This window comes from Pituophis catenifer, unplaced genomic scaffold, assembly GCF_029215685.1.
Source record: "Pituophis catenifer annectens isolate HBS135680 unplaced genomic scaffold, rPitCat1.0.hap2 SCAF_6, whole genome shotgun sequence".
In the NCBI taxonomy this organism is placed as follows: Eukaryota; Metazoa; Chordata; class Lepidosauria; order Squamata; family Colubridae; genus Pituophis; species Pituophis catenifer.
The window spans coordinates 14377940-14392444 of record NW_027256886.1 but is presented as its reverse complement, the minus strand read 5'-3'; the positions used below and the strand labels follow the sequence as shown (position 1 = coordinate 14392444).

The 14505-nt window shown below is 38.9% G+C and overlaps 1 protein-coding gene across 1 annotated transcript in view; it reads left to right on the top strand.

Annotated features, from left to right (window-relative positions):
- The window catches only part of FNDC3B (fibronectin type III domain containing 3B), a 313226-nt gene that overhangs the window by 81281 nt on the left and 217440 nt on the right, over nt 1-14505 (top strand). The window contains exon 2 of the mRNA XM_070946542.1: nt 3083-3221. Coding sequence (XP_070802643.1) covers nt 3111-3221 — 111 coding nt within the window. The 5' untranslated portion in view covers nt 3083-3110. The remainder of the gene's footprint in view (nt 1-3082; nt 3222-14505) is intronic.

Sequence of the window (14505 nt, the reverse complement as noted above, 5' to 3'; positions counted from 1 at the left end):
TTAAAAGCCTCTGACGATCCCAGCTGAGCTGCGCGATCATCAGAGGCTTTTTTTTTTTACTTTTAAAAACATTTTTTCGGCCGAAGAGGTTGTAGTAAAAATGCTTTTAAAAGTAAAAAAAAATTAAAAGCCTCTGATGAGGTGTGCAGGGTAAGTGACCGGCGACCGGGCCGGGGACCGGTTTGGGGGCGTGGCCAGCCAATGTTATTACCGGTTCTCGGAACTACTACAAATTTTTACTACAATTTTTGTAGTATTTTTACTTCTTGCGAACCGGGAGCAACCCACCACTGGTTGGACTAGAAGACCTCCAAGGTCCCTTCCAACTCTGTCTATTCTATTCTATTCTATTCTATTCTATTCTATTCTATTCTATTCTATTCTATTCTATTCTATTCTATTCGTGAACCACAATTGAGTAGCTCTTCATGCAGTTCCTCGCAAGATCAGATTATTTATTTAAATTCTAAAACAGAGATTAAAGCATTGTATTTGTATCGATCTTTGAATAAGTGACACACAGTCCATGTGTTTTAGTCTGCAGATGGGTGCCTTTTGCTTTACTGCTGCTCAAAAAGCATAATGGAAAATGACATTTGCTATAGAAACTCAGCTCCCTTCCTGCATTCTTAATTATATTGTTTACAGACTTATGCTCAGCTTGACAAAGCCTGTCTTTGGCTTGAGAACTGAACAATAATGCTACCTCGGTCCCTTGTGGTTTCTTACTTTTCATAAATTGTCATGTTTGTATTAGAATTTTAAAATTTACTGTTTTGAAATGTTGAACTTTTATCAGGCATAGCTCTGTACAGTATTGGTTTTATTTGTTTTAGTTCCATTTGTATCCCATAGGATATGTTTAATGCATTTATAATATCTTTCAATCTCTTAGAGGCTCCTTAACAAACTTTTATAAGTGTGCTTGAAGTGAATAGGGAATATTATTGATTTTGAGTGACTGACCGATCAGATGAAAGACTGCCTGTATTTGTAAGGGTCCCTGCAATGATTGATGGGTTATGATAACAGGCCAACATACTCTTGAAGTTGCTGTGAGAAAAATGCCATATATATTTTTCTAAAATATATGTACACAATAGAAACATGTGTTTCCACACCAACCCTGAGAATTAATCTTTTAGCAAGTCAAAAGTAAAATAATTCCTAAATATAAAAACAAAACCCAACATGACTGATCTCTTAATTTAAAGCAAGGTCTTGTCTGAGCAAAACAAGGGAACCTAAATAGACCCATTTTGTTCTTTGTGCTCATAAAAGTGGGGAATTATGGATGGAATGTGTAGTGAATGTAAAATGATTAGAGTCTTTTTCTGGGCATTTGATAGCTAGGTTGTGTGAGTTTGACTTTATCATAAGGAAATATGTGTTGCATTCTATGTCAGAAAAAGATTAGGTGCTTCTATATGTAAATACAGAAAAAAAATCAAAGTCTGTTTTACAGCCCTAGAATATTTAGTTCCGAAATGCCTGTCTTCTGTCTGCTCCCAAAATTATATAATTCTCTTGATTTTGCAATATTGAACATTTCAATCCAATTCTTCTTCAGTGTTGGATGAGTGCCTACTGGTCTGGGACCAATATGTTTTTTCTGAAGTAGATTTTGTAACCATGATCCTTTTTTGAATCAAACTATTATTATTGCCAATGTATTTGTGAACACTAACTTCTTGGTTATGACTTGGCTAGAGCTTAATGTGCACATTTTGTATCTAAGACTAGCAAGTTGGTTCTCATTTTTCTCCTCCCCCTTGCCTAATTTACCTTGCAGATAGTACTTTATATTTCTCACCTGAATAGTTCTGAGTACTAGTAGACGATATATACTTGAGTAGGTGCTTGAGTAGGTGCTTGAAAAAGGTGCTTTTTCAAGAGGCAACTGGACTTTCTGGTTTTTCATTGAAGACGTTTCACTTCTCATTTGGGACAACCATGACCTGGATGACTGAGAATCTTCATAGACATATAGACTTGAGATAACTAGAAAATCCTAGAAAACTATCTGGGTATCCATGACATTGCCTGCAGTAGCACTTGTCTTAGAGAAGGTATTATTTTAAATCTAACCTGCAAATTCAGAGTTAGGGCTTTGCTAGGTAGTTTTTCTCTGTTAGTTTGCATGGGAAGTATTCGTTCCTTGCCGGTTTGTAGAGAGAAGGATTGGGATGCAAATTTATATTCCCAAAGGTCTCCATGCAAGTTTGCCTAGAAATCTCTTGATGTTACAGCAGAGGTGGGGAACTATGGATCAGTGATGGAATTCAATTTTTTTTTACTACCGGTTGTGTGGGTGTGGCTTGGTGGGCGTGGCAGGGGAAGGATACTGCAAAATCTCCATTCCCACCCCACTCTGGGGCCAGCCAGAGGTGGTATTTGCCAGTTCTCCGAACTACTCAAAATTTCCGCTACCGGTTCTCCAGAACCTGTCAGAACCTGCTGAATAGCACCCCTGCTATGGATGCTTTATGACTTGTGGACTTCAGCTCCCAGAATTCCTGAGCCAGCAGGCAGCAGTAAATTGAGTCAATTCTTTATGTATTTAAACATAGTTTAAATCTAGTTTAAAGTGCTTATATGCTATATATGCATGTTATTGGCATAATGTTTAAAAGTGCATTTCAGTCATCGGCCACTTAAAGATTAAATATAGTTCATAGAGCTTTAGAATGCTCCTTAATGGAAAAATTAATTTAAAGAATACATGGATAGTAAACATGGTGGCCATGGCAGAAAAGTACAGGTGCTCAGCTTTTTTTGTTTGATAAATTATACTATTTATTTATATTAAATCAACTTGCATTCCTCCTCAGTCCAGAGAAGCAACTCTAGAAAGTCACATTTCATAAATATGGAATTATGCCACTAACACTATTTCTGAGCATTGCTGTGGTTATATATGGTAACAAGGCATAATATCTATCAGCTGCTATAGGGCACTTGTTAATTAATAGTGCCAGCTATTAAATCTGGCAGCAGATGTTTGCATTTTTGAAGGTTTTAATTAAAGTAAAAAAAAAAAAAGAGGAATCACATTACCCACTGTAAATTTTATCTCTTTTAGGAAGCCCGCAGAGGAAAATTCTCCATGAATGTACGTCACAATGATGATGACCGACCAAATCCCACTGGAGTTGCCATCATTGCTGAATGGGGAAGTAGCCATGATGCCTCACTTAGTCAATGGAGATGGAACACAGCAAGTCAGTATATTCTGAAAGTGGTGGCTTGGAATGTATATTTCTGCTATTTGTGGCTTGTGCAATGATGGTTTATGTGTTTACTTAGAATTAAGGTACATGGAATAATAGAAATAATAATAATAATGATAGTATTTAGGCTCATATACCTAAATATAGCACTCTCTGGTAATTTTCAGAGTAAGCATTATTTGCATATTGCTCCCAACAATTTGGGTCCTCATTTTCTCGGAAGGATTGGAAGGTCAACCTTGAGCCTTATCAGGATCAAACTACAGGCTATGAACAGAGTTTGTCTGCAGTACTGCACTTTAACCAGTGTGCTATCAAGGCCTAAAATGGAACCAATTCTTGAGGAAGAAGAGAGAGAAAACTTTAGTGTTATTCTTTATGACTTTCACTAATTTATTTTGTTCTGTGATAGGGCTCAAGGCTATGTAATGCAAGATTCCCCAGAAAGTCTCACAGACAAGAGCTAATCTGACCGGAAGGGTAGTTTCGGAATAGAAACTCCACCCCTGTTATATATGTTTCAAAGGGGTGAGGCTTTGATGTCAATACCACAACTGCCATCTTGCCCATTTTGGTCTCCATCCTTGAAGACACTGCTGACTCTTGTTCAGTACCACCGTTTATCTAATGGATTCATCATGTTGAGTTTCCTCAAAAGTCTAAATGGGCAACTTGTCTAGGGAGATACAAACACTGTAGGACAAAACTAATTAAAAAATCGGATGAAGCCTGGGTGTGTCTGGAATTAAAGCAATGTTTTTAGAACATCTGTGTCACATTTTCTCTCAAACAACAAGCAATTTTCTAGTTAGACAATGGCAGATGGTCATTCCTCATTACACAGAGAAGATCAAAGAAGACCTAATACCCAATGAGTCAAGCTTCAAAATCCCTGATCAGAATATTGGTTGTATTGCATAAGCATCAGCTAAGGCAGAAACTGTTTAGGGATTTGATATAATCATGGCATGAATAAGACTCAAACTGCTCCATTTAAAGATAGCATATTCTTCAGTCTTTTTTTTTTTTACTGTAATAATACTTGAGATGTTATGACTTGGACTGTTTAGTGCTAAGGCAGGACTTCCCTGAGACCCTCCTTCACTCTCATTATAATCTCCTTCCTTCCTTCCTTCCTTCCTTCTCATTTCCTTTTTGCATGGTAATTACCCAATTTCTTATAAAAAGTATCAATGAAACTTTGTTTATAAATCTAAATTATTTTGTTTGAAAAACTAAGTAATCACAATACTACTACCCTGTTTCCCTGAAAACAAGACCCAACCGGAAAATAAGCCCTAGCATGACTTTTCAGGATGCTCGAAATATAAGCCCTACCCCAAAAATCAGGCCCAGTTAAGATAGTCAGCAGACGGAGGCGTTTAGTACTGTATTTTCCCCAAAATAAGACCTAACTGGAAAATAGGCCATAATGCATCTTTTGGAGCAAAAATTAATATAAGACCCCCTCTTATTTTGGGGAGGGGGAAACACGTTAGCAGCAGCAATTTTTTAAAAAAAATTGATGTGCAATGTGGATCTGTATTGAGTTATACCTGCATATGAAAAATAGCATGGAAAGAAGAGGCAGCTTCCTTATTTTTATATTTGCTTTTTTTGTTTTGGGAAACTTTTTGAATTTGGAGAAAGCATTCCCTGGGTGCAACTGTAATCTGTAAATTTTGATGGTCTGGAGAAAGGATTACGGCTGGAATTGCATTCCCCTTATCTACAAAGATTTGGAATCAGATAATTCATACCTGCTCAGGGTATTCTTAGTGAAATTCCCAGGTGGACTCTAGACTCTCTTCAATTAAAGTTTGGCTGGAAAGAATACAAGAATGGGCCTTTAATTTTCCTTGTTTGCCACAGCATCTTTTTTAGTTTTCAAGAAAGTGTTTCATCTTAAAGGCTAATTACAACTTTCACAACAATGTATTATCTTTGGAGATGAAGCAGGAAGACAGAGAAGAAGGGGAGAAATACCCATTTTAATTCACCATTTTGAAAATTAAGATGAGTCTGAAAGTATTTCCAGGATGCAGAAAGAGGAGGTGGGGGAAAAAGTTTGGGAAGAGCTGAGAAATAAATCTTATGAGCAAAGATTGCTTACCACCAAGACATTTTCAGTCACTGTGTATAAACAAAAAGCAAGCAGAATCCAATCCAGTGTTATTTGTCCCAGATGGAGTTCTAAAGTTGGCTGTATCTCCAACGCTGATGTCATGGTGCACTAACAAAATTCTGAAGGAGAGGCGTGTATAGCAACCATTTTATTCCTGTGTGATTAGTGTGGGAGGAAAGGGCTGAGGGGGTGTAGTCTGGAAAATGTGTTTCACGTTGTTGTTTCCCCTCCCCCCCATTTTTTTTCTCTTGTGGAGAATCATGATCACGAATGTGGGTCTGGATGCCAGGGAAGAAACTACATTTTTTTTTACAAATTTGTTTTGTTTTCTTCTATGTCCTGCACAGTAAGATACAGCCAAGAGATGATTCCTAATAACTTAGTATGTGAATAGTTGAGGGACAAGTAAGCTGCTAATCCTATTTTACAAAATACCTGTAAAACAAGATGCAACGATTCCTACACTGGTACACAACATGTCTTTGTAGCTATTTCTCCTTCTTTTCAGCACAGCAAGAGGATGGCATGATTTTCAGCCTATCATTCTGACCCAGTAGGCCTCAAATAGAACATTATTCATAGAACAATTTTCAGAGTATGCTGAAAATCCCAGCCATAGAATAGCTTTACTGTAGAGCCCTGAAGTTAATGGTGTCATCTGGAGTGTGTGGGGGGGGGGGTGGAGAGAAGGGAGAAGGGAATACCATGAACCACATTTAAGCACACCAGGCATTTGGGGTCAACTGCCAGAGACTTATTATCTTGACAGTGACTATTGCTATTGCTTACTTTAATGCCCTCCTTTGCAAATTTTGTTTCTAGACGAAGAGCTGAACTTAGATCTAATGTTCATTTTAGAACAGAATAGCATAGCATAGCATAGCATAGCATAGCACAGCACAGCACAGCACAGCACAGCACAGCACAGCATAGCATAGCATAGCATAGCATAGCATTATTTATTGTCTTTGGTGTATATGCTCTCAGTGTATGTAAAAAGACAAGAGACATTCGTCAAGAATCATAAGGTACAACACTTAATGATAGTCATAGGGTACAAATAAGCAATTGAATCATTCTAGAAAACAATCAATATAAATTGTAAGGATACAGCAATAAGTTACAATCATAGAATCGCTTTGGATAGTGATTAATAAATTCAACAGCGTAATTGCTGTATACTTAGGCAATGAGGTGGGCCTTACCATGGTGCCCATTATTACCAAGATGCTTTGTACTACTTTTTAAACTCTGGTTGGCCCCCTAACCTTTCTGTCTTTTAAAAAGGCATAAAACACACAGACACATATACAGAGACACACACACAACTTTAAGTAAGCTGGAAGAAGAAACACTGTGGGACAAAGTGTCTTTTCCAGAATTATATTTACTTCATTCCAAGTGTTGATGAAACACCCTGTGTGTATGGAAGTCCTCTGTGGATGGTTCCTAATCACCCATCTTCCTTAAATAAAATACATTAACTAGCCTCCAAACTATTCACCATAAGAATGGACAGGAACAAGGAATGGAAGTATGGACTAGTATGAAATACCTAAAGCTCTGCTGTTTCCTTACATATAATTTCATCCAGATGTAGCCCCAGTTTGTCTACCTGCTTAATTAGTTGGTCCTCATCCATTTTGAATCACCTCCACATGTTTGTTCAGGGGTTCTACCCCTGAAGAAACAAGAAAGAAAAAAGAAAATAGTTATATGTCACTTATATACTTTTTAGTTCAAATCTCAAGATCACGGGTGTCAAACTCAGGGCCCGGGGGCTAGATCCAGTTCATGGGTTGTTTAGATCTGGCCCGGAGATCTGGCCCTGGAAACAGCGAAGGACCAGCCCGTGATGCCTTTGTCAGCAAAAATGGAGTTCGGGAGAGCCGTCGGAGGCCCTCCTGAGCTTTGCTTTCACTGGCAGAGGGTTACAGGAGGCTGTCACAGCAGAAAAAGGAGCTCGGGAGTCTGTTTTCTCTGACAGAGTGCTCGGGCCAGGCACTCCCAACACAAGTGACGGGCTACACCCACCCCAACCCCCTGAGGTCAAACACAACCCTGATGGGCCCTTAATGAAATCGAGCTTGACACCCCTGGTCTAGATTAATTCTGACAAACTCCATAGCTGACCATAGCTGTTGATGTATTTGCAGACAGCTTCACTTCATATCCAACTTGATTTTTAAAAAAAATATTAAAAATTAACACAAATGCTGAAAGCAAAACATCAACTTCAAATGTGGGTATTCATTTTCAAAATTCTTCATAAGCTCCCTGAGAGTCTGCTTGAAGAGCTAATAACCAACCCTCAGAGTGCTAATGACCAGAGGATTGCAAAGAATCATTCCATTCCCCACTTAGAAACTGAAGAAGCTTCTTGGATGAGAAGGGAAAAAAACCAAGGAAGTCTGGTTGCCTTTTGGAAAAGCACCTTTGGGACAACCATGACTGGGATGATTGAGAATCTCCATAGATATACTTTCACAGGCTGATTATTCTATAATCAAGAATAGCATGGTGGGTCTCTTATGAAGAATCTTTATTGTTGTAGTTGTGTTTTATCTTTTCCGTTGAGGAAAGTGGCAGGAAAAATTCCATAATCAGGATTGTGGCTTCCTGAGTCATTAAAACACCTCTTTTATTGCAACAGCTGTGAATGACGTTCATTCACAGCTGAGTCCCAGTTAGTTGCAAAAAGTTGCAAAAAGTCCTTCTGGAGAAGTCCTTCGGGATAATCACCAACCTTTATCTCCCTTGACATAAAGGGATACGGAGCCATACGGAATACAGAATCAAACAGAGATGCCTTCTGGGAACAGAATTAACAACGTTCCTTTCCTGGGAAGAGCCCACATGCCTTTGCTCCTCTTTTAAGCCTTATGGGAGGGGCCAATCATCTCCAGGCCTTACTCCTGAGTCGTCCCTTTTGTTTTAACTGTTCATGCCTTCTGGCAGCTCTGCGCATGCGCGAACTAGGAACAGGCTACTCCTGTTCCTCTGCCTCTCTGCTGTCCGACTCTGGAGGCTCCGGAGTCCGCACATCATTCCCAGATGGCCCTGGCCCAGTCTCTGCCTCCGACACAGAGCCCTCGTCTGGGCCTTCCCTAGACTCCAGGACTGGCCTATGTTCCTCCCCAGTCTCCTCACTGTCTGACTCTGCTGCCAGCTCTGCAGGCTGCTGGCGGACCACAACAGGTTGCCTGATTATACTGTTGGAGCAAAATTATGTTCTTAGCTTCATATTTCTGTTTAAAAATGATGACTTTAGCTTTTGAGAACAGTGGTATTTTCCAGCAGATTGGCAGAATTTGCACAATCTGAATTTTAAAAAAGTTCCTGCAAAGGAAATCTAAAGATAGAAAGTATGTGTAAATTCCCCTCTTAAAGAGAGAGGTCTTGGTTGAAACAACCCAAAAGTGGGAACAGGCAAAGAGAAATCTGCACAAAAATAGTTCTCTCTGCAGTCCATCTTACTACATAGTTACGATGTTATTTCGTATTCAGGAGTCTGACAGCCCACGGATAAAAACTGTTCTTCAGCCTGTTTGTGTGGCTGGCTATGCTTCTATATCTCCTTTCTGATGGTAGGAGGGTAAAGAAGTGATGACCAAGGTGAGAGTCGTCCTTGAGGATTTTCCTCACTCTTCTAAGGCAACGAGCTCTAGCAATCTCATCTAGTGGTATCAATGTTTTGTGCTGTGCTTACCACCCTCTGTAATGTTCAGATTCACAAACAATAACTTTATTATTATGGTTGGCTGCATAGTCAGTCAGGTGGCATTTTTGCCTACCTACTGAGTCCTTTCCAAGAATCTGATATAGGCAGATGTTGTTACACTGCAGGATGTAAATTATCCCAAATAAACCTGTTTTCTGCAATTGACTCATGATGATTGGTCAGTGCTAATGGTCAAGAGGCATTATGGATGGTTGAGATTACATCCAAGGCATGCATTGTTTTCTTTTGCCATAGTCTATTTGCCATACTGCTATTTGCAGATTTTTATATTTTGTGATTATTATTACCAAAAGTGCATGAACAGTAAGCCATGATTCTTCAGCATATTAGCAATAGCACTTAGACTTGTATACCACTTTACTGTGCTTTACAGCCCTTTCTAAGTGGTTTACCAGCTCTGGAAAGATGGAAGGCTGAATCAACCTTGAGCCCGTTAGAATCGAAATCCTGGCAGTCGTCAGAATTAGCTTGCAATACTGCAATCTAACCACCATGGCTGTTTCCTTTCATTTGAAATCAAGATTGAAGCATTGTTTCCCATTGTGAGACCCTCAGGTTTGCCAAGACTATGACTCCCAAATTCTTAGCCAACAACTCTAAAAGATGACCCACACCCTGTCAAGGACCTAAAAGTACTCATTTCAAAAGATCTAAGCCCCAGAGCTCACTGTAACAACATTGCTAAAAAGGCATTAAGAGTTGCCAACCTTATTTTACAAAGTTTTCTCTCTGGTAATGCTATACATCTAACTAGGGCATACAAAACCTTTGCCAGACCTATCCTTGAATACTGCTCACCTGCCTGGAACCCACACTATATTTTGGACATTAATACATTAGAGAGGGTCCAGAGGTATTTTACAAGAAGAGTACTCAACTCCTTTGCTCGTAATAAAATTCCTTATACCACCAGGCTTGAAATTTTAGGCCTGGATAACCTTGAACTATGCTGTTACGTTCCAACCTAAGCTTAGTACACAAGATTATCTACCTTAACGTCCTATCTATTAATGACTACTTTAACTTCAACCGCAATAACACAAGGGCTAACAATAGATACAAACTAAATGTAATTCACTTTAATCTTGATTGCAGAAAATACGACTTCAGCAATAGAGTAGTAAATGTCTGGAAGACTCTACCTGATCCTGTTGTTAGTTTCTCTAACCCCCATACCTTTTACCTTAATCTGTCTACCGTGGATCTTACACATTTCTTAAGAGGTCCTTAAGGGGACATGCATAAGCACACCAGCGTACCTACCGTCCCTGTCCTACTGTCCCCATTTATGTGTAATCATTTAATGTGTTTATGGCTATGTTTTGCCTATTTATATCCATTTATTTGTGCCATTTTTTTTCATGTGTCCATGTCTATGTCTATACTGATACTTGTTTCCTTGTACTTGTTGACAAACAATTAAATAAATAAATAAAATAAACTTGGTCAACAGGATGGCAGTTCTAGAAGATACAATTCCGATACAGCTAGCAGACGTAACATTATGTTTACAAGTCTGCATAAAAAGGCCTCTATGAATAGATTTTAGTATGATAGAATAGTAACAGAGAGGTTACCGTCGAATTTACCAGTATCCTTTATATATCACGGTGAAACAAATAAGCTACATTTTTTGATGGAACCTGATCCTCTCTGCAGCACTTTGGAAAGATGGTAATTTTTTTTTGCATCTTTTGTCAGAGGAAATTGAGCATTAAGATGCTGAAGCTAGTCCAGTGTCTTGAGGTGACTCTAGATTATTGTCTGGTTGCTATAGTAACTCAGCAGGCCTGAATCATGGAAGAGGTAAACACTTTGAAAAGGCAAAAAATCCTTCTTTTCCATCACTGGTGCCAGGAGTAACTAACCTCTTCAAGGAGGCACTTTTAATCTCGGGCAAAGTGCACATCCTATATAAGTAAGTTAGTAGTAGGCCAAAGTTTCAAGATCATGTGGTACCGCTGAGACAGATGTGACTTTGGTACGATTTACATATTTTCAATATTTATTGAACAACCGAATATTGATTAAATAGACTAAGCCTATGGAAAGAAAAGAAACCAAAGGAAAAATGACCCATAAAAGATGAATTCAATCCTTAAACTTCTTCAATCTAAAACACAGAGAAACATATTGCTCTATTTCCCCCCCATTTTTAGAATCCTAAAATGCTCAAATGTTTCAAGAAAATTTGATTGGAAATACGTATCTTGATTCTGTTCCTGAACACTGGAAGAATAATATAGCTCATTTTTAAGGAATGAACCCTTTGTGGAATTGGCAGATTGAAGATGGCCTTGTGCCAAAGGGGTGGTAGCAACGTGAAGTCAATTTTGATTTCTAGAAAGCAGACTTCAGGGCTTCATTTCTGAAAGTCTTACAGTCTGAATGCTATTGAAATGCCACGTAACTTAAAGAACTTTAAAGAGCCAAACTCCGTCTGATCTTCTCAGTTCTATCACTGTGTTTTGAAGTGCTGTGTCTTTATTTAAAGGAAACACTGGTCCTTGTGAATAATTCATAGGACTTTCCAGGCTGCAAGACAGATGTCTCTAACTGCTGATTGAACTAAGATTGCAGATAGATTGCCTTTTGTCAGGGTATTTTTTTCCTCTTTCCTGGAATTCAAATCCTGATCGCTTTGCTGTCCTTGCGCCTTTTAATGAGTAACTTGTGAAATCCTTGCTGCGGATCCACGCTAGTATTTTCTCTTCCTAAAACTTATAATTTAGCCATAATAGTAAGCTATAGCAGAATTATAGTGATTTCAAAGCCGATATAATCTCTAACATTTTTTTTCTTTTCACTTGCTAAACTTTTTGTTTCTAGCCCTGAAAAAGAGTTCTTTGCTGTGATAATTTGAAAAGGTCACTTGATTTAAAGATAGTACAAACATCTATTAGAATAGCTTACATATCGTAAATGTGTCTCAAGATTTTTACAGAGAAGGAAGTTAGGAGGAATAAATTATCTGTTTAGTTCAGCCAACCAAGAATGTAGGTGATGTACAGTAAAAAAAATCCCCACATTATTAGCAATACTGTAATCATAATAATGTATATTGGAGGAGATTGCAGTGATCTATATATTAGAATTGAGCGCCTTAAATTGAGTGACCAAGTTCATAATTGCTCTGGAGTCTGACAGTGTATTAAAACCAGTGGTGGGTTTCTACTGGTTCGCCCCGGTTCGGGAAAACCAGTAGCAGCGGGAGGCTCTGCCCACCTGCCTGGAAGTCATCACGGATGCTCTGTGCATGCGCAGAAGTGCAACGTGCAAGCAAAGCGAGCACCCGAGCGCGCTCACAGTTCCGAACCGGTAGCGAAGGTAAGTGAAACCCACTACTGATTAAAACATATACTCAAGCAGTATAGTGATTAAGGCATTGAAGGAATTTCCATAGAGTTGACTTATGACCATAACTGAACCTGGAATTATGGTCGTAAGTCATGCCTGTTATCAAGGGGTCACCAAATAATCATGCCTAATTTTATGACCTTTTTGCAAGTGAATCCATTGTCTGCAATGGGTGGTACAATGGGTTTTTTTCTGGAAACTGCTTAAATCTGGCCCACGGGGTGAGTCTGGAATTAGCAATGGATCGGCCCACAGTGCCTTTGGCAACCAAAACGGTGGCTCCCCATTTTGGCCGGCAAAGTGCTGCAGGAGGCCATCCAGGCCAAAAACAGGCATGGGGGGGGCACATGCAGCCCTCCGCACCCTGTTTTGGCCGACAGGGTGCTGCAGGAGGTGTCTCTCCTGTGCCACCCCTCCCCTGGTTGGCCTGTGGAGGAGAAGTACAATGCTGATCCGGCCCGCAAAGAAATCCTGTTTGACACACCTGTTTTAGCTTTTTATTTCCAGCTGCATTGGTTTGAGGACTAACAACATATGTGGAAAGGATGCACTTTGGCCTTTTTAAATTAGAAGAAAGGAAGGCGAGCAGGACTATGAAGGTTTTTAAAATTAATCACATTGTGAGAAAATAAATTCCACCAAGCTAGAATCTGGATAATCATACAAAAATTGGCATGATGACAGATCCAGAACAGACAAAGAGAATTCCTTTTCCATGCAAAGCATAGTTCAGTGATCACAAGATGCAATAATAGCTTAAAGGAGGCATTAGGTACACCCATGGAAGGTAAAATGATCTGTAACTGCTGCTCATATTGAGAGGATGCTAGCTCTAAAATCAGAGGTAGTGTGTTTATGAATACCAATTTGTGCAGGTGCACAATTCATGTTAAAGGATTTAAAATGACAGAGCTTGTGAAGAGCTAGACAGCTTCAAAGTGTTGCCACCAGTCACAGATGTCATTGCAGACATTATTAGTAGATGTCACTTGGTCAGGTTTTTCTTTTCATCCTCTATTTGTCTCAACCAATAAAGACTAGAGGTTGTTTGTATATGGCTATCATGGCTAAGAGTATCCAGAAGAAGAGGAATTTGGTTGTATCCTGCATGAGGGATGGCCAAAAGAATTATATTGAGAACTTGGAAAAGTGATAAATAAAAGTGATAAACAAACAATTGTCCCAGATGTTTAAGAAATGGCTTTGGGAAATGTTTAACTTATCTGTCTTGAAAAAGGTAATATTTCTACTAATCAAAGGGTGAAGCAACATATTCTACTTTGCCTGAGATGTTATGTTATTTTATGGTAATGTTCTTACCGTACCATAGTACTCTATGGTATAATCAGTGATTATTGATGAATTTAATACAAGTGATGGATTTTTTTCCTCTTTTCTTAGTCTGTTATTTATCCTTCTCTTTTTTGTAATTTTTTTTGTAATTTAAGGAGTGTTCTATTTATTTTTTAATGTGTTTTATCTACATTTTGCATTGTTTCCGAAACTAAAATAAAAAAAATAAAAAATGAATTGATTCACTTATAATATCTGAATGCTACCCATTAGAATTTGTTGTTCAGTCACTAAGTTGTGTCTGACTCTTCGTGACCCCATGGACCACAGCATGCCATGCTCCCCTGTTCTCCCAGAGTCTGCCCAAATTCATGTTCGTTGCATCAGTGACACCAACTAACCATCTCATCCTCTACCTTCTCCTTCTCCTCCTCCTCCCTTTGCTTTCAAACTTTCCCAACATCAGCCTCTTTTCCAATGAGTTCTCTTTTCCCATTAGGTGGCCAAAGTATTTGAGCTTCACCCCTTAGAATGCTCCATGGTGATAAATGGTATCAGCTGTGGACTCATTTCAAAATATTTATTTGTGTGCAGTTTGGCTCTACTATGATCCAATCGCATTGGTTAAAGCAATGTGGATCTCAAGATGGTTTTTACTTTCCTATGTGGTATTACAGTTAGAGAGTTGGGTTAAGAAAATCAAGATTGAAATTCCTAAATTTTTTGAAGTTTGGCTCAGTCATTGTCTAACATGGCCA